The 23,478-nt window shown below is 54.2% G+C and overlaps 7 protein-coding genes across 7 annotated transcripts; 5 read left to right on the forward strand and 2 right to left on the reverse strand.

Annotated features, from left to right (window-relative positions):
* Positions 1-448: 448 nt before the first annotated feature.
* On the forward strand, positions 449-1,829 carry PG985_007188 (pyridoxal kinase; the record flags this gene model as incomplete). Its single annotated transcript, XM_066826957.1, has 4 exons — positions 449-502; positions 580-730; positions 811-1,141; positions 1,211-1,829. 4 exons carry the CDS (start codon positions 449-451, stop codon positions 1,827-1,829), a joined length of 1,155 nt encoding a protein of 384 aa, XP_066684632.1.
* Positions 1,830-3,687: 1,858 nt separating this feature from the next.
* On the forward strand, positions 3,688-6,421 carry PG985_007189 (nucleolar complex protein 14; the record flags this gene model as incomplete). Its single annotated transcript, XM_066826958.1, has 2 exons — positions 3,688-3,852; positions 3,905-6,421. 2 exons carry the CDS (start codon positions 3,688-3,690, stop codon positions 6,419-6,421), a joined length of 2,682 nt encoding a protein of 893 aa, XP_066684633.1.
* A 1,772-nt stretch (positions 6,422-8,193) lies between these two features.
* On the forward strand, positions 8,194-11,209 carry PG985_007190 (uncharacterized protein; the record flags this gene model as incomplete). The annotated part of the gene is made up of 5 exons (XM_066826959.1): positions 8,194-8,451; positions 8,528-8,689; positions 8,740-9,072; positions 9,128-10,626; positions 10,684-11,209. The coding sequence occupies 5 exons, from the start codon at positions 8,194-8,196 to the stop codon at positions 11,207-11,209; spliced, it is 2,778 nt and encodes a 925-aa protein (XP_066684634.1).
* Positions 11,210-11,793: 584 nt separating this feature from the next.
* On the reverse strand, positions 11,794-13,172 carry PG985_007191 (uncharacterized protein; the record flags this gene model as incomplete). Its single annotated transcript, XM_066826960.1, has 3 exons — positions 11,794-12,620; positions 12,683-12,998; positions 13,068-13,172. 3 exons carry the CDS (start codon positions 13,170-13,172, stop codon positions 11,794-11,796), a joined length of 1,248 nt encoding a protein of 415 aa, XP_066684635.1.
* Positions 13,173-15,192: 2,020 nt separating this feature from the next.
* Positions 15,193-16,560, forward strand: PG985_007192 (uncharacterized protein; the record flags this gene model as incomplete). The annotated part of the gene is made up of 1 exon (XM_066826961.1): positions 15,193-16,560. The coding sequence occupies one exon, from the start codon at positions 15,193-15,195 to the stop codon at positions 16,558-16,560; it is 1,368 nt and encodes a 455-aa protein (XP_066684636.1).
* Positions 16,561-17,937: 1,377 nt separating this feature from the next.
* On the forward strand, positions 17,938-18,941 carry PG985_007193 (uncharacterized protein; the record flags this gene model as incomplete). The annotated part of the gene is made up of 2 exons (XM_066826962.1): positions 17,938-18,098; positions 18,176-18,941. The coding sequence occupies 2 exons, from the start codon at positions 17,938-17,940 to the stop codon at positions 18,939-18,941; spliced, it is 927 nt and encodes a 308-aa protein (XP_066684637.1).
* A 3,139-nt stretch (positions 18,942-22,080) lies between these two features.
* Positions 22,081-23,215, reverse strand: PG985_007194 (uncharacterized protein; the record flags this gene model as incomplete). Its single annotated transcript, XM_066826963.1, has 2 exons — positions 22,081-22,973; positions 23,110-23,215. The coding sequence occupies 2 exons, from the start codon at positions 23,213-23,215 to the stop codon at positions 22,081-22,083; spliced, it is 999 nt and encodes a 332-aa protein (XP_066684638.1).
* Between the last annotated feature and the right edge of the window lie 263 nt (positions 23,216-23,478).

Raw genomic sequence — 23,478 nt, forward strand, 5'->3', positions numbered from 1 at the left:
TCACACAACATTCTACGAATCTGTCAATTGAACACCCTATTGGACGTGAGGTTATTCCAGAATGATTCTATTCCCAGGCACTCCCATTGGTACGTTGGCGATGGCTGCGAATATACGATCTACTGGCGTATCGTGACCCTCCTCTCCCAGCTGTTTAGTAATGCGGGGCAATCTGCATGGCGGGGTATATTCGGAAAGTCACCCGGAGCCATGGGAATTTTCGAGTCATCTTCCATGATCTGGGCTGATAACGGCTTGATACGGCCATGCTCAATATTTCCATCTGTAATTCTGACCTAAGACATATTCAAGAACATTTTGAGCCTCTCGTCTACATATACCAACCTTGGCTCTCTGAGGAAAAAGCCGCATGTTCTACAACTAAGTTTACCCATACATTACGTCAGACAGTATACCACTGTTGAAGACGTCTGCACCAGTCTCAAAGATGAATTCAGAACCGCCGGTGCCGGAGACGAGTGTTCTGGCTGTCGCAAGTCATGTAGGGAAACAGATCGTCCACTCCCACACGTCGCGGAGCCGTAGCTAACCTCATCGCGAAGGTTGTCTCGGGGTAAGTCCCTCTCTGCTGCCATTCCAACTTGTGCTAGACCTCGCACGTGGCTGCTGCTGACAGACTACCTGCACAGTAACGTAGGAAACAAGATCGCCGTGTTCGTCTTGCAGTCGTTGGGCTGCGACGTGGCGGCCTTGAACACGGTACAATTCAGTGAGCGCGCCACCGTCCTCGCACCCCTTATAAACTCATAGGCATCCCTGGTTCTCTAACCCACGTCTCTCGTCCAAAAGGCAACCATACCGGCTACAGACAATGGAAGGGCACCAAGGTCACGGCGCAGGAGATCACGGATCTGTGGGACGGCTTGAAACAGTCGTACCTCAACCGCTTCGATATGATGCTTTCCGGTTATGTCCCCGGCGCCGCCGCTGTCGAGGCCGTAGGTAACATCGCGAAGGAGCTAAAGGAGAAGTCGCAAGCGAAGCCCGGGAGCTTCTTCTGGGTGCTCGATCCTGTCATGGGCGACAACGGAAAGCTCTACGTGGCGGATGATGTGGTGCCGGCGTATCGGGGACTGGTCCACCTCGCAGATCTGATATTGCCTAACCAGTTCGAGGCCGAGTACGTCGTCGCGCTCCCGCCGTCGCTGGTGATTGCCCCATAACCCCCTACTGACATACATTCTGTTAGGTTACTCTCTGAAGTCAAGATTACCGATTTCGCCTCGCTTCGTGCTGCCGTGGAGACCCTGCACTCCAGATACAACCTTCCGCACATTGTTATCACATCCGTATCGCTGCCCCTGACTGCTGAACAAGCCTCGCCAGAGAGCCGGCCTCCCGCGCACACCATGTCGGTGGTGGGCTCTACGCGCACGTCGACTGGCAAGTCGCGCCTGTTCAGCATCACGTTCCCCGTCTTCGAGGCCTACTTCAGCGGCACTGGTGACATGTTCGCGGCGCTCATGGTGGTCCGAATGCGCGAGGCTGTCGCGTCGTCTTCCCTGAAAGACAAGGCCAGCTGGCTCAGCGACGATGACGTTGACGCGCTCGATCTTCCTCTCGCTAAAGCCGCGGAGAAGGTGCTGGCGAGTATGCACGAGGTCCTGAGCCGTACTTGTGAGGCCATGCAGGCGGAGCTGGACAGGGAGCTTGCGGGAGAGCCGGCGCAGGAGGAGGGACTGAACGAGGAGGAGCGGGCTAAGACGGTGCATCTTCTCAAGTCCAGAGCGGCGGAGCTCAGATTGGCTAGGAACTGGGGATGCCTACGGGGGCCAGTCATTGAATACCGCGCGGTGAAACTGGAGTAGTTCTGGGTATAACGCAGAGGCATATAAAAAAGCATTGCATGCTGAACAGGCATGCTAGAAGGCAGAGAGGCTAGACCAAGACTACGGCGGGTTAGACATTGGGTTGCATTCACGGAGAATTTGGGTGTATTATTTTGCATTTACTTTGGCTATTAGTTAGCTCGTTTTGATTTATCAACCGCCTCCTATTTGACATTGCTGACTCCCGTCATATTGTCGCCCATACCTTTTGGAGTTGTACCGATGCATCTGTCGCACTTTATATCTCTACTGTCGGTCCAAAGATTCCATGTCCGGGGCTGTCGAGTCTCCTCAAAATAGCTTCAGCGCTCTATGCGCCTAGTCGGAATTCTCATAGTATTCTCATCCATTGTCGTTACACTTTGGCCTCAGGAGCCAAAGTGATTACCCAGCTCGACCAAGAACACGGCTCCAAGTCCCTTCATAAATGGGAGGATGAGAATTGATACCAATCTCCCCCTCCCCAATAGGCTAGGGGCTTCCGAGGCCCTCCTTATCGCGGGTGTGCGTAAGGGAGAGCGCAGGTCCTGTGTATGGGGGCTAACTAGAGAGTGTAATCAGCTCTCTTTAGTTGGCACCAGTGCTGCCGAAGCCGCCGGCGCCGCGCACGCTCTCCTCGAGCTCGGCAACCTCGACGACCTCGGGGGTGTAGATGCGCTCGATGATGAGCTGGGCCACGCGGTCGCCCTCGGCCACGGCGAAGTCGGCGTCGGCGTGGTTGAACAGCAGCACCTTGACCTGGCCACGGTAGTCAGCGTCGATGACGCCGGCGCCCGTGTCGATGAAGTTCTTGGCAGCGAGGCCGCTACGGGGAGCGATACGGCCGTCTGATTTTTGGGGTGTTGTTAGTATTAGTGAAAAGTAAGAGGGGTGGGTGGGTAGCACGTACAAGTGCCGGCGGGCACGGCGATGGAGATGTCGGTGTCGACGAGGGCCTTGCCGCGGGCGGGGATGGTCGTCGCGTTCGCGGCGTACAGGTCGTAGCCGGCGGCGAAGGCGCTGCCGCGCGTGGGCAGCTTGGCCTTGTCCGAGAGCTTCTTGATCAGCAGGGGAGGTTCCTGCTTGAGGGTGGGTACGGCGGTGCCGTTGTTGCTGGTCTCGGGGGCGGCGGCGGCGGACATGGTGGTGGCGATGGTGGTATCGTCGGCGTCGGCGGCGGTGGTGGTCTTGACTCGCTTCGAGGGGGGAGAGGTGGGTGGTGAGGTTGCGCTGTGGGGGACGGTGCTCATGTTTCTGCTGGCTGCGGAATTTCGGGAGTTGGGAGTCGGTTGCTGCTGAGGTGAAGGCTGGACGAGGGCGAGGACACGGGGAGCTTGGGAGGAGAATCGGATAGAGGATACTGCTACTACAGGGTGGGCTGGAGGGGTAGCGACGATCTGGGTTAAGGCGGTCAACACAATTTGTTGCTTTTGCGCGAGGAGACGCGTCTCGACGCGGGGCATCTCTACACGGCCAATTGACTTCGGGAGCAGCATTGATGGAGAGACATAGTACTCAATCGTTCAGCTAAGCGTTTTCTACTATATGGAAACTAGGTAATTGAAACTCATTCTTCGGTGTTGTGCCTCATCTCGGGGTGTACGATCGTACTTCTTCACTCACTGTTGCAAAGATTTGGTAGTCCCCCCAGACACGTCGATGCCAAGCCACGCGAGTTTAAGTGGTATTCCAGATTTCAGCTTGGATCCAAGACCCCTGCTATGCCCCACCACAGCATCTGCGATAAGATAAGACTAAAAAAAGTTCAATGCAATAGAATACTCCATCCAGTCTTGTACATTTGAGAAAGCAGGCCAACAACGGACTGCTGCCCCAACATCCAAACTCCCACTTCAAGATGGCCGGGTCTCAACTTAAGAGGCTTAAAGCCTCCTTGCACAAAGAGGGCCTGATTGGTCCCCAAAAGTCCAAGAAGGACAAGAAGCGCGATTCTAAGTCCGGTGTCAAGCGGATGGACAAGAGGGCTGCACTGGACGGCATCCGGGAGCAATTCAACCCCTTCGTACGTCTCTCTATTGCCAATGTTGCAATTTCCCCGACTAACAAACAAATAGGACCTCAAACACAATGTCAGGGGACCCAAGTTCGAAGTGACAAGTAACCGGCCAACAGACAAAGCAATCCATGGCCGACCGATGGAAGCCAAGACTGCCAGTGAAGAGAGACGCCGGCAGACGTTGACGGTCGACGCACAGCGAAAGAACAAGGTCGGTGGAATCATCGATCGCCGTTTCGGAGAGAACGACCCGACCCTGGCCCCCGAAGACCGCATGCTCGAGCGTTTTGCGCGGGAAACTCAGTCGCGCCACAAGAAGAACTCCCTGTTCGACCTGGAAGATGACGACACTGGTGTGGAACTTACACATGGAGGAAAAGCGTTGTCTCTCGATGGGCCTGCTTTGGTGGACGACTTCCAAGAGGACATGGGAGCCCTCTCCGACGAAGACGAAAACAGTGAGGGAGTGAGAGCCTACCTCAAACGGAAGGCGCTTACAGAGGGCGAAGACGTCGATGTCGACGATGCCCAGCCCGAAAGGAAGAAGACGAAGCAGGAGATCTACAGCGAGATCATGGCCAAATCGAAGGCCCATAAGGCTGCGCGACAAGAGGCCAAGGAAGAGGACGAGGATATCCGAGATGAACTCAACAAGGAGCTTAATAATATACGCAACCTCTTGTTCAAGACCAAGGACCCCCGAAACAACGAACCTCTCGACAAGGCTGCGGAAGACGCCGAGCGCGTGAAGATGGAGAAGGAGTACGACTTGCGCGTGCGGCAAATGCTTCAGGACCGGAGGGCGGCACCGACGGAGCGAACCAAAACGGATGAGGAGCAAGCTGCCGCAGCTTCTGAGAGGCTGCAAAAGCTTGAGGAGAAGCGACAGAAACGCATGCGGGGCGAGCAGGAGAGCGAGAGCGAGGACGAGAAGGAAGAGGTGGAATCGACGGGTGACCCGATGGAAGAGGATGAAGATGAGGATGAGTTCGGCCTCGGCCGCGGTATCGCTAACGCTAAAGCACCGAAACTCGCGCCCACAGCAACGGAGTTGGGCCATATGGACGAAGACGACTTCTACGTCGAAGATGACCTTCTAGCCAGCGGCTCTGACATTTCAATTGATGAAGAGGATGACGAGGAGGAATCCGGCGAAGAGGACGAGGGCGAGGACGACGATGAGTTTACAAAGGGGTTGCTTGGCGAGACTGAAAAGCAAGATCCAGCGTTCAGCTCAAAAACCGGTTCTAATGACGATGCGGATGGAGTGCCGTACTCTTATACGTCCTGTCCAGAAACTCACAAGGAGCTTCTGGATGCTGTCAAGAATGTGCCGATCGAGAAGCTGCATGTTGTGGTTGTGAGGATCCGTACAATCTTCCACGCTAAACTGGACGCCAAAAACAAGGAGAAGCTTGGCAAGTTCACTGTGGCCTTGATCCAACACTTACCATACTTGGCTTCGCAGCCGAAACTGCTGCCTTTCAGTGTCTTTGAGCAACTCATACGACACATCCACTCCTTAGCGAAGACGTACGCGATTGAGGTTGCTGGTGCGTTTAGGTCTCATCTCGAGGACTTGGCTAAGACGAGACCTCTCGACCCTAACCTGGGCGACCTCATCATCTATACGGCTATTGGGACAGTGTTCCCCCCCTCGGACCACTTTCATCAAGTGGTAACGCCTGCGCAGCTCGAGATTGCACGGTTCCTAGGGCAGAAACTGCCAAAGCAACTATCGGATCTTGCCAAAGGCGTCTACTTGTCAATCTTGATCCTGCAATACCAGCAGGTCAGCAAGAGGTACATGCCCGAGCTCATCAACTTCAACCTCAATACCCTCCTGGCGTTGGCACCTCAATCCAGGAAAAACGTCCCATTCCCTGTTCATGAGTTACCTGGTGGCCTCCGAGTGAACAACTGCAAGTCCGTGGAAATTCGCAAACTGAACTGTTACGACTGTGTGGAAAGCGAACGGTCGGCCAAGGATCAAAACATCTTCAAGATCGCCATCATCGATTCAACGCTCAAGGTGCTAGAGGCCGCGGCAACGCTATGGGCGGACAAGTCGTCCTTCTTGGAGACCTTCGAGCCTTTCAAGCAGCTTCTCGATCATTTATCGTCGAAGTCGTGCCGGTCACATTTCCCGGAGGCCCTCCGGGACCGCATGCGTAAGGTGCAAACAAGAATGGAGCAGATGCTCAAGCTTGCCCAAATCCAACGCAAGCCTCTAGAGCTCCACCACCACCGCCCCTTGGCGATCAAGAGCAACATGCCCAAGTTCGAGGACACCTATGATCCCAACAAGCACTACGATCCCGACCGCGAGCGGGCCGAGGCTGCCAAGCTCCGCCGCGAGTTCAAGAACGAGCAAAAGGGCGTCAGGCGCGAGATACGCGGAGACGCCAAGTTCAAGGCCCGGGAGGATCTGCGCATCAAGAAGGCCAAGGACGAGGCGTACGAGAAGAAGTACAAGAGGATCATGTCGGATATCCAGAACGAGGAGGGCAGGGAGGCCAACGCGTACGCGCGCGAAAAGGAGGCCCGCAAGAAGGCGGCCAAGAGGTCCAAATAGGTTACTTGAGTCATTTGCTAGGAAAGGCCCTGGCCAATTATATCACCGTGGCGTCCAGGTGCTGCGTATTTTCTTCTGTGCTCGAAGCTGCTTCATCTTTGTTGGTTCATGCTATCGTGTTGCTTCCTGTACAGGTATACCTCACCAATGAATGGAATGTTCATATGACGAAGAGCAAACGCAATCTGGGCTGGTATTACTCTATAAAGATCTTTAAAACTCCCATTAAAGGCACTGGGGCTTGTTGGCAAAGCTACTTCGTATATCGGAGAGTATCTGTCGAACCGCCAACGGCCTACAACAGTCTCAGTAGGTATGTACCCTGTCGATAGATGGCAGGACCCAGTTTGTTTGCATATCCAAGGTCTGATATGCATGACATAAAGTCGGGCATATAGGCAGTGCTTTAGCTGCAACGAGGGATGTTAACACATGCATAATATAGCTTACGTGGAAAAAAGGTAACAGCAAACGGGAAAAGTTCTCAACAACCACTACTTGGTATCCAAAGCCTTTTGAGATTTGATCGCCGACGAGGTATACATCATGTGAACCACTTATGGATACCATTAATAGCTACCTCGCCGAGTTATATCCTCAACGGTCATATACACTCTGTTCCTGGATGAAGCGAAGCCTCATGACATCAAATCGAGCCCAACAAGAATGAGCACCATATCACCAGATCACTTCTCTGCATGAATGACCTGTAAACAATCATCCTACCGGGGTAAAACTTGTGCGATGCCCCAACAAGAGAAAAATCACAACCAGTACACGTAGGGAGGCTAATTATACGCAATTTTCCCATCTGAGCTTACCCTTTCTTTCCGACTTCCCTGAACACTGTCCCTCACAGACTTTGTGACAGACCTGCTGCATACCTACCTACACTGAAAACCCTTTGGGTCTCCAGTTCCCCAGCAACGTCCATACTTACATGGTGCCTCTAACCTGTCAACACCTCACTCACTTCATACACAAGGCACGTCTTTCTCATTTCAGCTCTCACTTGACCCCTTGGGTGAATACATGATTCACCTACTTCCTGTTGTCCAGGTCCCAGCTCTCTCCCTCTCTCTTCCTCTGCACCAGAAAAGACATTCTGGAGTTTGGACAGCATTGCGCGTGGTTCCAACGCTTGTTGATTTCTCACAATTTCGCAATCATCCAGGTTACTGCCCGCTCCTCTCCATCACATCATTACATTATAATTCGGCGACTTGGCGCTTGAGGACCTGCTCCCTAAGAGAGGTAAGGCTTTCTTGCCCAATCAGTGCCGGTAACGAACTGTTTCTACATGTTCCCCCGAGACCTACCTTCATCGCGTATCCCCCTCGCAACTTAGGGAGCAAAACGCGCTATTTAGGGTGAGTAAGGAAGGGTGTTTTGTTTGTTCATTGTAAAAATTGGAAGAGCTCACTCATCAACAATTTGGCAGCAGCTCACCAGCTCTTTCACCATTCAACAGTGCGTACAGCGTTTGTTTTGGTTGGACCTGCCTCTTTTCATTCTACTTCGGCGCGCCTGCAGTCTGATTATTCTTTCTTTCCAACTTTACCAATAAACGCTTTTCAAAGCTGACCTTTGATTTCAATATTACAGACACAAACAAACCTTCACCTTCTTAGGTCCGACAAACCAATAATTACTTTCTCCTTCTGGTTTGGGAATCCACTACCATCTGACGCGGCTTCCTATCAGACCGCGTCATACCACGACTGTTTTGTTTTGCTTTCAGGGGCTTAACAACACCAAGACAACTGCCAACCATGTCTGTCTATACGGACACAGTGTCCGTTGCCCCCCACGCCAACGCTCTTCGTTCAATGAAAAGGTACTTCCCGGAGTGGACAGAGCAAAACCTCGCCCTTCCAGAAAGTAGCTCCCATCGAGGTGCTTCTCAAGATGGATCGATGAGCGCAGTCGGTGATGGTCAAGAGTATCATGAGTTCCTGCTCTCGTGCAACTGGGTCCTCCGCCCTGCTGGTCTCCGCGAGTTCTTCTCCGAATTCAGCAAACACTCACTGGTAGGTGACTGCCCGCACCAAGCGGCCTCTGATGAGGAAAGCGAATTATGTGTTGCTGTACTGACTGCAAGGATAGAAGTCGGAAATGACGTGGGATACCACGCTTGGTTGTTTCCGAGTTAGATCACCCTCTGGCGAAGGGTCCAAGTTTATGGTTGCAGTTCGGGATATTCTAGACCGCATGGTACAGCCAGAGATTGATCATGATGCAGAGTCGGAAGGATATGGCACATTTGGCGTGAGTCTACCAAGCCTGCTCTCGTGGCACTCTCAGCTGACACAAATCAGGGGCAATCGAGCCAAAAAATCCAGCATGCCTCCGAGTGGAGAGCCGTCAAACTTGGCGAAGATGAGTGGAGAGAATATGATCAGTATGCATATCCTCGAGAGCTCATGGAGATGGGACACCGGGATACGTGGCATATGCCCGGTGGACAGGTCAGCGCTGGCGTGTCACTTACCCGTGTTCTGCCAAAGAATCGACTCCTGGAAGAGCTTCAGAAGTCGTCTGGCTGTACTGTGCTGGTTGGTCTGGATGGCAAGTCTCTCCAAATCGGAGGGGCTACTGAGAACGCCATCGAAGTCGTCAAGAAGAAGGTTGAAAGACTGTTGAAGTACTACGTGAGTCACATGGTCGAGTGGAACAACGAAGACCCCGAGATTAACCTCGTTATAGAACTTGTCCTCGGAGTCAGACGTGTCAGGTCGGCATGTCCTTTACGCCGGCAGTGAGGTGGTTTACATGGCTGAGATGCGTTACATAGCCCATCTCAACGAGGGCCTGCTGTCTACGATCTTTTTAGATCGTACGAGATACACCATCAGCGACCCAGCAACGACCACATACAGTAAGGTGTTCTCCAGGGGATGCGTTGTAAGCAAAGCGCTCTACAACTATGCCTCCAAAGACTACCAGTCGACGCCACATTCAAGCATCGCTCCTGCCTTCGAGAAGAGCAAGGCCGCGTCGGTATTCCTGCCCTTCAAAGGATATAGCTACACGGCCAAGACTAGCACATGGATTCCTGATGATTCGTCCGCTCATCATTCTCAGCTAGCAAGTGCCGTTCTGGCAGACTTTTCTAATGTCAACCCACAAGCTGCACCCGGTGTTGCCCCATGGGCAAAGAAGACAGCTCTTGAGAGTGGTAGAGACGAAGATTACCCAGGTCTTACGAACGACTCTTTGCACCCACCGCAAGAGGCGAAGCTAGGTGGTGCTCACGAGATCGATCCGTTCGGCACACACAGCTCAATGACCGCAAGTCCCCAGACCACCAACGCAAGCAGCTTGCAGATAAAAGCAAACCCTCGAGACTTGCTAGATAGCCCGGTGCGTGCAGGGCAAGACGGGCTGGGTCACCATCCCTTGAATGACAGCCAGGCGAGTCTGGTCAGTTTTTCGCCTGAGAAAGGCAGCGAACCAGCCGTAGTATCATGGTCGATGGCGCCCCTGGCACCTGTAAGGCGGATCGTGGATGGTGAGCAAAAGTCCAGAGAGTTCCATGCTACAATGGATCAGCGAGCACCATCAAGACGATCAAAAAGTCGGTCGACCCAGAGCTCTACTGCCCAGAAGCCGGACCCTAACCCTGAAGTGATTGGAAAGGTCTCCAACAAGCTGGTGAAGATCTTAGAACCCTTACGAATGTTCCAAGGCACAATTTCACTGAAGGCTGAACTGGGTCGCTTCATTTTCATCAATGTGAACCATGCACACATCAGCTTGCCACATGGTGGCAACGGGCCGCCGCGACGCAAAAGCCCGGATGAAATGGAGACAGGTCTGGGAGGCCACTCAGAGTACAAAGCTCCCATCTTCACCAGAGTAGTCAGCTTGTCTGGAGGGGACATGAATTACATTAACGACCTCCGCGAGCCTGGAGATGCCTCGTCTCGCACATGGAAGCCATTACGCAAGTCCGTTATATACGAGTTCAGATGCAAGACATCAACCGTGGGCAAGAAGTCCAGGGCTTGCTTCATTATCGACGTCAACGCTGAGGACTTTTCGTTCCGTATTCGCCCTGACCCAAAGGATGGCAGTCAATGTGGTGTTTTCATGCACTGTCTAAGTCGGACGTTTGATATCCAGTTTACAGTTGAAACTGCCCCGTACTTACCGGAAACCTGCAGAGCTTTTGCGCAGGAACTGGTAGACTCACTGACGGTCAAGTAAGTATAACCAGAAAGAATGATGAACGCTGAGTGGCGCTAACCATCGAGTCACAGGACCAACGGTACCGGTGTTCCGGAGCTGTCCTTTATCAACCACGGAGACTGGCATGCTGGGGTGCGAACAGTCAGAGTTCGACGCACAGCGGTCTCTTCTAACGTCAAGCACCAGTGCCAGCTGGAGGTCACCCAAGTGGGAGATATGCGCCTCGAAGTGGTCTCTCATAAGGACAAGGTGAACTACCTCATCGCGACAGAGGGCCAACCCCGTCCGGATCTTGGTGTATTCCCAGTTTTCTACGAGGCCTGCATCAAGTCTTCCGTGGCAGAGCGAGCTTTCGCCGAGAACAAGTCCCTGGAGTTTGCCGAGGAGGCCGAGTGGACCGCAAAGGACCTCAAGGCAGCCGATGTCTTCAAAGACTTGGTCACTTCGGCCACCGATCTCGTGAAGCAGATGGACGGCGTCGGCTCCTGGTGCGATAACCATCAGAAGGCCATGGTTCATGGAAGACCTCCCATGAGCACTGCCGAGGAGCGGAGGCGAGCAGAAGATCAGTCCGGTGGCCAATACACCTATTGGTGAGAATGACTCGGGGCCTTGTTCCGTAGTCCTAACAATTGCGTACATCTTTTCGGTGGAATTAGCGGTGATTTTCATAAATCACATCACATACCTTTCGCGCCTAGGCAGATAGCCATGCGAACAATGTAGGATTTTGACAGCCACAAATTGATAGATTTCCCTCGGCGTTGAATTGCTTAAATAGACCGAGTTTGTAAATGAAAGTCACCAGTCCGCTGACTGAAAAGCAAGTAAGTTGTTGTATCATGTTTATTCTCATTGATCTCATATATCTATGTACAATCCCAACCCACTGACTGTTCCCGCGCACCATCTCCATTGCTGGGAGGTTCTTTGACAAATCTCCACGTTAACCCAAACATCGAAACGTCCGCGGAGTAGCAGTCCAATACCGTGGGGGGTTCCTCACTACCGAAACTAAAACTGCCCTCGTCCGGCTCAGGCCAAAAGGATCAAACCGCCTAATGTCTCTTCGACTTGGTCCCCATTCTCCAGAGCTTCAGGCCCGAACCCTCGGTCAGGCCCCTCTTCCTCGGCGTCGCCGCAGCATCCGGGTTCCCGTGGTTATCGCGGTCGGCGCTCGCCTAGAACGCGCTGAGATCCAACGGGACGCTGCTGCCGCGCCCGGCCCGGTACTTTTTGGCGCCGCCCTGGAACGGCCGCGGCTTGGGCAGTGTGGCCTCGTCGACGAACCTCCAGCGGTTGTCGGTGATGATGATGCGCTCCCCCTGGCCGCGGGGCGTGGCGGTACCGCTCCCGCCGGTGCCGGCCGTCGTGTTGGACCGCGTGGGCGAGGGGCTCTTGTTGCCGCCGTTGCTGTGCGCCGAGAGCGTGTAGGCCGAGGGGTCAAGCAGCGACGTCCGCAGGTTCGAGGGCGCACGTGACCGGCTCGGAGGCACTGAAGGGGGTGAGGGGGCCGAGGATGGGGGTGGAGGCGGAGGGGCGGGCGGGGCCCCTGACGGGGAGGAAGAGCGTCCGGCCTGCAGGGCGGCCTGGATGGCGATGTTGGGTGTTGGAGCAGCGCTGGGGGGCGGCGGTGGCGCTGAAGGAGCCGAGGATGGCGGCGGTGGCGGCGGTGCTGGCGGTAGTGATGGTGCTGATGACGCTGGTGGTGGAGGGGCTCGTACGCCGGGCAAAGGGGGTGCGACTGAAGGCTTGCGCGAGCTCGGCAGCGGCGGTGGTTTCTTGCCGATCGGCGGTGGAGGTCCTTTCATGGACGCAGATGAGTTGGGCCGGGGTACAGTGCTGGGCGTCTTTCGGAGACTAGCAATCGACGGGACCGTAGGAACTGAACGCCCGGGTACAGTTGGCGCAGCGCCTGCCGGGGGCCTCGGCGCCGACGGCGGTTTGGGGGCGGTTGATCTGCTCGAGGCTGATTCGGAGTCCGAGATGTATGAGGAGCTTGAATCCGCTGCGCGTAGTGATGTGTTAGTTACGAGAGGTCCGCGGTGGGCGCTGACGACTCGAGCTTACCTCCTGTGTCTATTCCACCCCGTTTCTTCAGTTTGGGCATGCCCCCTGCGAACAGGCCGCCGAGTTGCGGCGCCGGGTCGACGGGCGCGGCGGCTGCGGCATTTTGATCGCTGTTGCTCCTAAGTCTGTTGGCGCCTGGCACCGGAGGGGCACCGAGACCCGGGACTGGGGGAGCACCAAGACCTGGTACTGGAGGCGCGCCTCCGACGGGAGCAGCGCCGCTTCCGGGCGCTTTCGCTACTTGGGGTGCCGATCGGTCATTCGTTACAGCTTTCTTGAGAGCCTTCCCCTTGGTAATGTCGGTGAGCAGAGCGCCCTATATGTAAATAAGTCAGCCAAGCTAGCCCGTCGTCTTGTAGTCCGGGAGATGTTGTCGGTGTCGTACTCGCCCAGCGCCAGTCTTTGGCGGCTTGAAGCCTCCCGGGGGAGGAGGAGGAGGAGGACCGCCAGCGCCTGGTGGAGGCGGCGGCGGCGGAGGTGGTGGAGGCATGGTTGTATTCGAAGAGGACGTTCGTTATCTAAGGGTGGGAGTCGTCGCAGTAAGGGAGAGGTTGTGCCGGTGCCACGCGCGGGCGGCGTTGTCTTTCCTTCCTCGAGAATGGGTGTGTACTGGATAACGGCAAATATGGGCTGTGGTTTATTGGGCCAACGAGATAAAGTCCAGAGAACGAGTGGAGTCAAAAACCAATGAATGGTACGTTTAGTATGAACTAAAACCCGATGAGAATGAATTAATCGAGGCTACGATATGGACTGTCTGTAAAAAGAGAACTGCAGATCATCAACTGCTGCTACACATGCGTCATCCAGCGAAATCGAGGCCTGACGTTGTTGCGGTGGGACGGTATGTCTTTGGTTGCAATTGCAGCCTGGTGTCAATCCAGCCTTACTCCCTTACGTACATCGACTTACGCATTGCGGCTGTGCATCGAATCAATCTCGACCGGCCAGGGGGCGACTCAGTACAGGAGTACCTGCGCCTAATGGTGCAGTTGGGCGCTAATCCGGGCCCCGTAAGTTTACTGGGCCCGTGGGGGATAGCGCCGGCAGACTGGGTTGAAACTGGCAAGTGCAGGGGGATGGGGAGAGGGGGTCGGTCGAGGCCCTTCTTCTCCATTCAAACCACCTGCCACCTGGATACTACATACTCGAGATAATCTCGTTTATAGTCAGCCAGGTCTCTTCTTCACAAGTAGAATGATCCTTCACCGTTTCGACATACCGTCTTTTGGAACGCTGCCAAGGCTTCACACCACACATGGAGCAGCAACCCCATAGTCAGGCATCATGAACACTCTAGTGGCTTGGGACTTTGGCTGGGATATCCTACCTCACCTTGGTTTGACCTGAACATCTCTCTGGGCACTCATTCCTATCTATGGCTATGCTCGTCTTGCTCGCCTTGGCACTCTATGCTGCTTGCAGACATGGATAGCAGGGTGTTTCCCCTGTATCCTCTCTGTTTTCGACCTGAAAGTCAATGCTCCAGAGAGGGAGACAGGAAGTGAATCACCAAGAATAGGACTAGACAATAGATAACGGACGGAGCGAGGATTGGCTAACTGGCTTTCTGAGTGAGACACGGCCAAAAACAAGGACTCGTTTCACGTCATTTGATGACGAGCAGACATGTACGCGTTGCGCAATTTTGTTTTTTGTTGTTGTCGGGTTCGGTGTCAATCCATCTCGAAGTCAAATGTGTTTCCCAAGAGGCAGCAGGAGCAAGCAGCCAGATGAACGGGAAACGACGTGGTTTGTGCCAAGAGAGCCCCCAAGACTCTGAGCCGCCCTACTAGGTTTTATTGTTTTGTGCCCAAGACAAGAGTCATCGACATGACCGCTACTGACGTCCGCGGGTTTGGCCCGCACTTGGCAATCTACAGGATGTTTATTCACTTGGCAACTCACAGGATGTTTGCTTTTGCCCGTGGCAGAAATGGCGTGGCATTCTCTACATCTGATGAACGAGTTAAGTGCTGCCGAAACTACCGCCTTGGCCCAAGATATTGTGAAAGACAAGCGCAATGTTCCGAGGAAGAGGCCGAATATAGGGTCTTTCTACGGCTCTATTCACTGGCTAGAAATGTTTTATCAGAACATAAGAGGATATGTCTAGACATAGACGTACAATTACTATCCAGCAAGCAAAGAGACCATCGCTACTGTAAAAGATTAGATGTGAAAGAGCATGTTGTTAAACCATTGGCTGCAAACCCCCGGTCAATGGAAGGATGGAATATTGGGCGATCTTTGCTACGCTAAAGTTGGGTGGGACACGGAATTTGGAGCAAAAAGAAAGATCCGATCCACATGCGCCGCAAAGCGCGCTCCCCAAGCACCAATCCCACGCCGGCGATGCCAACGTCAAGCTTCAATTCTGCCTGTCGCCATTCAGATCCAGCATCTGTCCGTAATCGCAACTCGCTCATTCATGTGACCGCGCGGTCCCCGAGCCAAGACGTGTTGCAGGACGTCCTTGTCCAAAGAGAAAGCGAAAGAGAGAACCAGCCATGCCGCGGCCCCTCCGAATCTGCCAGCTATGCGACGCTGTTGCAACCCGCCGTTTGAGAACGACCAAGGCCACCTTTGCTGCACCGAGCCTCTTCAAGTCGCGGGGACTGTTGCTAGGAGCCAGCCGCGGCGTCGCGACAAAAGCGAGCACGCCAGCCAATGCGTCATGGCGATCAGCTGCCGTCGGCAAGGGCCCGAAGGGCGAAAAGACGGTCGTCGCATCTGAATCAAATGTAAACTCTGCTCGTCTTGGCGGCAGAGAGGCGCCATCGAATCCTCGTGCAGCGAGAGCGGAGCTGTCATCCCTCACCGATATGATGGCATACCTGGAGAACAACAAAGTCAAGGTTACTGGGCACGACAACAGGATACCCCCCGAGGCCGACGTAAGTGCGGCCTTGCAGGCTTGCCGCGTCGTCGCAGACTACATCACAGACGAGTCGGTCCAGCCCCAGATCCATCACATGGTGACGGAGCTGGACTCGACCGCCGCCAACCTACTCTCGCTGGAGGGAAACGAGCGCAACTCGGGCGCGCCGGTGCCGTCGTCCCGGCCCTCCAGCAGTACAGGCGCTGTGGACGGCACCATCTCTACACAAGTTAGGCAGATGATCAGCAAGATATCGGATACGGCGTATGCGGCTCTGGCTCACCCAACCGTGTTCATCACGCCAAGCCTACTACGACAGTATGTCGACGTTCAGGCAGTCCTGGGCAAACCTGAGACCCTGCCCAAAGTTTTCCAACTCTACGTTTCTAAACCGGTGCCAAGTGAAGCTTCTGGATCTGTCAGCTACGCGCAGCAGAACCCCAGCAAGGCAGCGAATGCCATAGACTCTGAGGTGATCGAAACAGCGCTTGACACGGCGGTGGAGGCTAGGAATCTCGATGCCGCAGTGGGTATCATTGAAAATAGCTACACTACCCCGGCTTTTATACGGGCCAAACTGCTACGGAAAGCCCTGGTCCCTTGTACCGCCCTGGCCGCGACCCCCTTCGCGGCCTATGGCCTGGCATCCAACTTCTCTGTCTTTCAGAATGCTATGGACCCGGCCATGGCCACGAAGGTAGCCTTTACTGGCATCTTGGCCTATGTCGGATTCACTGCTTCTATTGGCATTGTTGCCATGGCTACTGCTAACGATCAAATGAAGCGTGTCACCTGGGCCCCGGGCATCCCCCTGCGCATGCGCTGGGTCAGGGAAGAAGAAAGGGCGGCGCTGGACAAGGTGGCCTGTGCATGGGGGTTTGAGGAGAAATGGCGTCAAGGCGAAGAGGAGGGTACCGAATGGGAATCCCTCCGTGAGTATATTGGGCAAAAGGGTATGGTTCTCGACAGGACCGAATTAATGGAGGGTATGGAGTAGGTAGCCCGAGGTCCCGAAGCGGAAGAAAAAAAGACGGGAAGATTCCCCAAAGCTTTGAAAGGACGCCTTATCCCAGGTCCTGGTTCCACCCACTTGACGTTAGCAGCGTATGAGTCGAATCGAGCTGTGGCTGAGTCAAGCCTAGTCCAGTCCAGTCCAGTCCGGTTCAGTTCGGCGCAGTCGGTGCCTTGCCTCCCGAGCTACTGTCTACCGTACGTAGGCAGCTGAAGCTGTCTCTGGCTTGACTGTAACCGCAGAGAATCTGTTACTGTAGTCTATCTGATACTCCCGCTCACCTGTAGGTTCGGTCAACATACACATACATACCATGTACAGTTGTTGATGTGCTGACCTGCCCTGGAGTGTAGCGGCTTGCGGCCTTCTACAGTACCTAGTCAGAAGATGTTTGACATCTGGAGGCTAGCCACATGGATTTGTCGGTTTCAATATATAGCTCCCGTGGAACGTGATTGGCCTGGATTAGGCGAGTGACGTACCTGGACGGCGCGTTCTAAGAGCAAGCATCGTCACTAGGATGTTGGGGATCCACCAGGATGCAATCGGGGCCAAGCCAGGGCCCCCAAGAAGAAACATGCAATGCTACTCCGATGGGAGTTGGGTTGATGGCTAGAGATCTCTTGGCGGCTCTTGCATACTCCAGCTAGCGGCGGCATCCCATCTACGCCAAGGCAGGGATCAGCAACGTTGTCCCACTCATCCTCAGCCGCCAAGCAACGACATGTCAAGTCTGAAAGGGGATAATGTCACACAGTCGGTAATCCGAACCTAATCCTTCCCTGACCTTGTCCACCACCTGCCGCCAGCACCATCAGATGCGGCTATCCACTTGGCAGCTCGGAGCGCCTGGGCGTTTGGTCCGGGCAAGCCACCGGCCCCCTTGGGCTCCCCTTCCAGTACCTCGTCTTCCAGTCGCTCTGCATACAGTTTGATGAGTGAGCAGGTAATCCACCGTAAGGTTTCACTCCACCAAGGGTCCCAGTTGATAGGCATGCTCTTGTAGATACGGCCTCCGCCTTGCACAAACGCCAAGAACGCCCCCCATGAGTAACATGAACGGAGTACTCGTTAGTGTTTCTTTTCGTCACTGGGAGGACCGATCTCACCCCAGGTTTGCTGCCTTGCCGAGTACTATATACATGGGCCCTTATCCCACACTTTTCCAGCATTCTGGATGTGGTCTGTATTCAAAAGTTCTAGAAGGTGTCGAGAGTCCAAACGGTTTTCCCAACGGACGACATACACTTATTGCAAACAACAATTAGCAATCTTCTATTCTCTCTCTGTGTGTATTTGTGTGTCTTTATCTACACCGTTCGCTCTCGCTCTACAAGAGCGGTCCACCACTTCAACGATAGCATGGCTGGCCACGGCGGTTTCCAGCCCTACGACCCTGGTCGATGCGAGCACTATGCCCAATTCGCTTCCCACCTTGACAGAACCCACTTTGAAGGCCTATACTGGCTGATGTTCGCGCTCGTGATATTCTTCTTATTCTTCTCGTCATGGATCTATCAATGGTATGTTGTTGGCATGCCGAATAAGCTCCCTCTTGCCCGGCAGACGCTCGATACTAACCATACTTCCCCGAAAACAGGACGATGTGGTACAAGGAAAAGCCCGACTTCGACGAGAACGTGTTTCGGCAAAAGTTGAAGCGCGCCCTGGTGCTCGTCATCTTCATATTCCTGGTGTCGGCCGCTACCGTCGTCATCGAGACGTTCTGCCTCCTGGCCCTACAGTTCTGTGACGGGGAGGACCTCATGTCGCTGTACTGGTCCACCTGGACCATGATGCAGGTCGGTTCCCAGATCGCCATCGGTGGCATCGTGCTGGCACTCTGGCACACCATTTGGAATGTGAAGCATCCCATATGGGCGCTCGCAATGGGCACTCCTGTCTTGGTGGTCGCTGGCCTTGGTCATGTCGTCTCTCTCTGCCTCCATAGGATGTACAAGAAGGCCAAGGCGAAGCACAAGGCACGCAGCACACGCGGCACTTCCATCAAGGATCCCGAGAAACCCAATGTAGAGGAGAACGGCGGTGGAACCACCCTCAACGGGGACGTGGAAGCAGACGCTGATGCTGACGCGGATGCGGTGAACAAACGGATCTCTTACAGGAACTCGCAACGTCCGAGTTTTATCAGCACCATCGGCAGCGATGAGCGCTTCTTCTTTGAGATCGACGTCGGGCCTGGCAACTCTGAAGTGATTCGACAATGGCCCAGCTTTGTCAGCATGAGCGAGGGCCGCGCCTTAATACAAGCTGTCCTTATGCGACCCGGCTCCGATCCCTTTCTAGATCAGGGGCGCCGCTGGTCGTCACCACAGTCACCAACGAGCCCTAGAGGCTTAGTCTGAGCGGACAAATTTGAGCATACGCTCTCTTTCTAACGTTTCTAACTGCATTGCTCGAGCTGGGCTATGGGCAGTCACAAAACCGGGATATCAGGAGTTATGGCTGCTTATTCGTAACGATTGATGGGATATATGGCATTTACTGGGAGCGATACACTGCCGCTTAGGCATGTTATTTTAGTGTTATTATTATACCTGTTCCGCTAGAAGAGCGTCGAGCATGCGGTGGTATGTAGTTATTATTAGGGTAGACGTTGAATATTATCGAGCAAACTTTCGGTGTTTATTCCTTCCTGTTCTATTGTTTATTCCACGGGAGCCCAGTGCCTCTTCAGGATAGTATGATCGCTTATTCGTGAAAATTCCCGTGGGATAAACACCTGTTTTTCCCACAAGGGCCACATCACACCAAGAGTTGATCGGCAAGGCCAGGACGGAATGAACATGGCAGAATAAATACAACACAGTTTTCCCCTGCTCGTTCGTCAGATTCTGTTCCTACGTTTTGCGAAGTGTTTCGCCCATTCTGACGAAACAAACAGCCTGTAACAAGCAAGTGACGAACAACCTGGGGAACTCAAGGAACCCGTCACAACAAAAAGGCGCGACACGCACGAGTCAGAAAGATGGATTTCCTCGGGCGCCCACCATCTCCATTCCCTGGCCCATCATCATTCTTCGAGAGACACGAAGATGACTGGCATGAGGACCGATGATTTTAACCAACCGCAGCAGCCGGAGCCTCAGCACAGCCATTCAGGGAACAATTTCGCGATATTGGGAAAAAGAAAGCAGGCACCTTGGATAATTAGTGGAAGGGGACATCCACGTGCAAAATGAGGCGTATCTGCAGCCAATGATTCGTCGGCCCAGAACCACGGGTCTGTTAATCTGTGCCCGACATATGTGTGTGCTGCACGACATGGAACATCCTCGTCCTGTCCCTCTCCTATGTCTCGTCTCGTCCCAACTCTTTGACGCCTCCCTGTTGTGGCTTGCCCGTCGATGCCCGACGAGTTCTAGATCGGTCCAGAATCTGTGCGATCGATCCCCTATATCATGGATTCTGATATATCCCTATCAATACGTGGAATCGCCGGCATATTACTATAGCCTGTGGCCCCTCCGACAGGAGCTGAAGAAGCCGCAAGAACCGTCCACTTGCATGATTCGTCGGAAACCACGGCCCGTTGCTTCCTGGAATGACGATCGGATTCGAGGACCACCAGGTAACGCATGTGCGTGCGCAGATTTGTTCCTACTGATTAGTATACTCTGGGTTTGTAATCATCATCGCCGCCGTCATCAGCAAGAGAAACAACCAGGCTTGGCGACTCACTTACACAGCCTCCACCACCCGCACCCGCTCTCGCTCTGCTCTCTCTGTCTCCGCCTTGGCGGTGTAGCGTAAACATACGGAGTACTGCAGCGCGATAAGAGGTGCAGATGACGGAGAGTCCACAACATTCTCTCACCTTATCTTGGCAAGACATATGAGCGTCCACGATCGGCACGCACCCGGTACAGCACACAACCTTCGCACATCGAGCCAGCAAGCCAAGCCCAAGCCAAGAAGGAAACGGGGTCGGGAGCCACTGTTGGTCCGAACGCTCATGCCCTGAGTACCAAACAAACAGCAAACAGCATAGACTTTTCCAACAATAAGCCAATTTATTCCTGCTGTCTTAGAGAGGGAGCGTGATACTGAAAAAGGAAGCATATACGTAATCTTCGGTAGTGGCTTATGGAAGCCAAGCCAGCCTCTTTTCTTATATTTCCTTCTTGCGTCCTCTGCCAAGAGGCTAGATAAAACCATGGCGAAATTATCCGGTGTGATTGCGTTGCAGCGTGAGAAAAGCCATCATTCCGCCGCAATCACAGATGATAGGAGAGAAACACAAGAAGGATATGACGAGCCTCTCTCATAGGTAAAAGAGATAGATAGAGATAGAGAGATCAAGCAGCCACGTTCCACTAATGGACGCCTGCGGGATGTAACGACGGGACAACCCATCCAGCCATTCAGCATTCACCACCACCACCAAATAAGGTACCACCCCGTCCCCCCGTCCCTTTGTCCCCCTTGCCCTAATTAACCGCGCATTATCTGTGACTAACAACCTTAACTCTAAATGCTTAAGTAACCTTTAGGTTAAGAGGTTTTGAGGTTCCCTCGGGTATGGATTTGGCCGGATCCGTGAGAAGGATAATAACACCCAATTGGCGGCCAGCGTTTAACGAGACACGCCGCGGCACTCCCGGTTGCCCACACCCATTGCCGAGCGGCAGGCGGAAACTCAACTCTTCCTCTTGGGAAGAGGGAGGAGGGGATAAGAAAGAAAAAAGAAACCAAGAGAAAATTATTAAATCCGCGGGGCACGTGTTGCGTACTTCCAACGACGTGGTCGTCCGCTCGTGGTGTTTCTCTCGAGGTCACATGCGTGCGTCGGTCCTTGGCCTCTACTTTACGGTCAATTGCCTGGTCAGATTAGGGGGGCTCTCCAGGGTAGGTCGCCGTACAGACGGCCGCAGCATCAAACAGACCTCCACATTATTGATTACAGAGATCCGGGGCCTAGTTCCGGGGAGGCAAGGAGGCCAATAGGTTCATCCCAAAGCGACTCCTTTTTCTCGCAAGTGTCTTTACTAGCAGAAATGCGTACGTACGTGGGTGGGTGCATGTATGTTCGTGGGTGGTTCTGATTCATGACTGTTCGCTGGCGGATCTAATTCTTGACCACGCATCCTGAAGCTACAGACCTAAAAACATGGGCTCTTAACGATGTGTCGTCTATCTATCGCTGTTGTTGTGCACAGCCCAAGAAGCGTATGACGATCATCGCCCTGGCGTGCGATATCCACCAAAAAACTAGTCGATCACCGCTTTCGCAACCCGATATTGTAGTTGGGCTGCCTTGAGCGCCGCCAAGCCCACCGTCTTCCAGCAGTGCGTCACGGGTCATCGCTGTACCAGTCCGCCCAAGGATCTGCAAGCGATCCTTCACCCAAGAGTCCTCCCCAAGACAATAGTTCGTTACACGACCACCGTCTCGAGGCTCGCCAAGACGGTTTCGGGCGTTTTTGTTTTGTTGACTTTTTTGTTTCTTTCTTTCGCTTTCTCATTCGGACGAAGCGTGTAACTTTACACTCGCCCGGCGCGGCCGATCTGCAGGATCTCGCCAGTGGTCTGCTCGTCGCTGCGGAGAACAGGCCAGCTCGCACCATCGGCTTTGTACAGGCTGACCTCGAGCTTGGTGCCCAGGATCTTGGAGGTGCTCTTTTCCGTGTCGATCGCGCCGTAGAGCGGGACCGTAGTCTTGTAGCGCTTGGGCACCGCGTCGCTCGTGACGAGGTCCAGCACCAAGCCCTTCTCCTCGAATTTGATTGTAGCCGCGGCCTTGTCGATCTTCTTGAGGAAGAAGGACGCTATTACTGTAGAGGGGGTCTGGTAAAAGTCGTGCCGCACCGTGTCCAGGGTCTCCTCGCCGCCAGCTTGGGCTGGTCCGCCGCTGCCATTGCCCTTCTTCTTGTCCTGGCCGGAGCCGATGAACAAATGCCGCGGGGACGTCTTGCAGCCCTCGAGCTTCATGAACTGGTCGAACTCCAGCACGCGACGTTTGCAGCAGCTATAACCTTTGCTTCCCTCGTGGAAGATGGGGGCACCGGGGTGGTGGACGCACTGCTCATCGTCCGACCGGTCTTGGCCCTTTTTGTAAGTTGCGTGGCAGCCCTTGCGCCGGCACTCCTTACCCTCGGGAATTTCGAGAGACGGCTCATCATCCTCGGACTCGGGTGGCGGTGGCGGGGCAGTCGGTGCTGGTTGGGGCGCGAGCGGGGCCCGGGTAGGCAGATCCGTCGGGACCTCGGACAGCTTGGATGCGAGGGTCTGGTTCAGGACGTCGGCGGGCACGTCCTCGGCCGTCTTCTTCTCAATCTCCGGCGGCAGGTCGGTGGTGCTGTGCTTGCCTTGGGTGCAGGGCGGTATCTCCAAGAACTCGTCGAAGGTCAGGACCCGGGGCTTGCAGCATTTCCAGCCTAGTAATGAATCATGTCCATGTTTCAGTACTTAATCGAGGAAGAACAAACCAAGCAAATTTGCGTGTAGCGTGAAGCGCCATCAGGGTTCTTCGCCTTTGGGGCAAGTAACTGGAATGCAACCACTTTTACTCACCTTTCTGCCCCTCGTGGAAAACGGGCGGGCCCGGATGGTAGTTGCAGACCTCTTCCGGGTCGGAATACTCCTTGCCGCAGCCCTTGTGGACGCACTTTTGAGCCATGGTGTCGTCGGTGTATGGATGCCTGATACAGATGCCAATGCCCAAAGATGAGAGATGACTCGAATTGGCCGTGAATTTATCGGGGGCTTCTGAGATGGAAGTGAAGGAATGCCATAGAAACAACAACAATATTGTTCAATTGTTGGAGGGGCAGCCTCACCGCCTACCGAGATGGGCTGCAGATTGGGCGATGACGCTCTGGCGACAGGGATCAAGCTGGCAATGGCACAATGGCTTGTCAATTGCCGCTGCCTAGCGGGCTG

Source organism: Apiospora marii (assembly GCF_038362585.1).
Source record: "Apiospora marii strain CBS 49790 chromosome Unknown utg000004l_segment0_segment1, whole genome shotgun sequence".
NCBI classification, from domain to species: Eukaryota; Fungi; Ascomycota; class Sordariomycetes; order Amphisphaeriales; family Apiosporaceae; genus Apiospora; species Apiospora marii.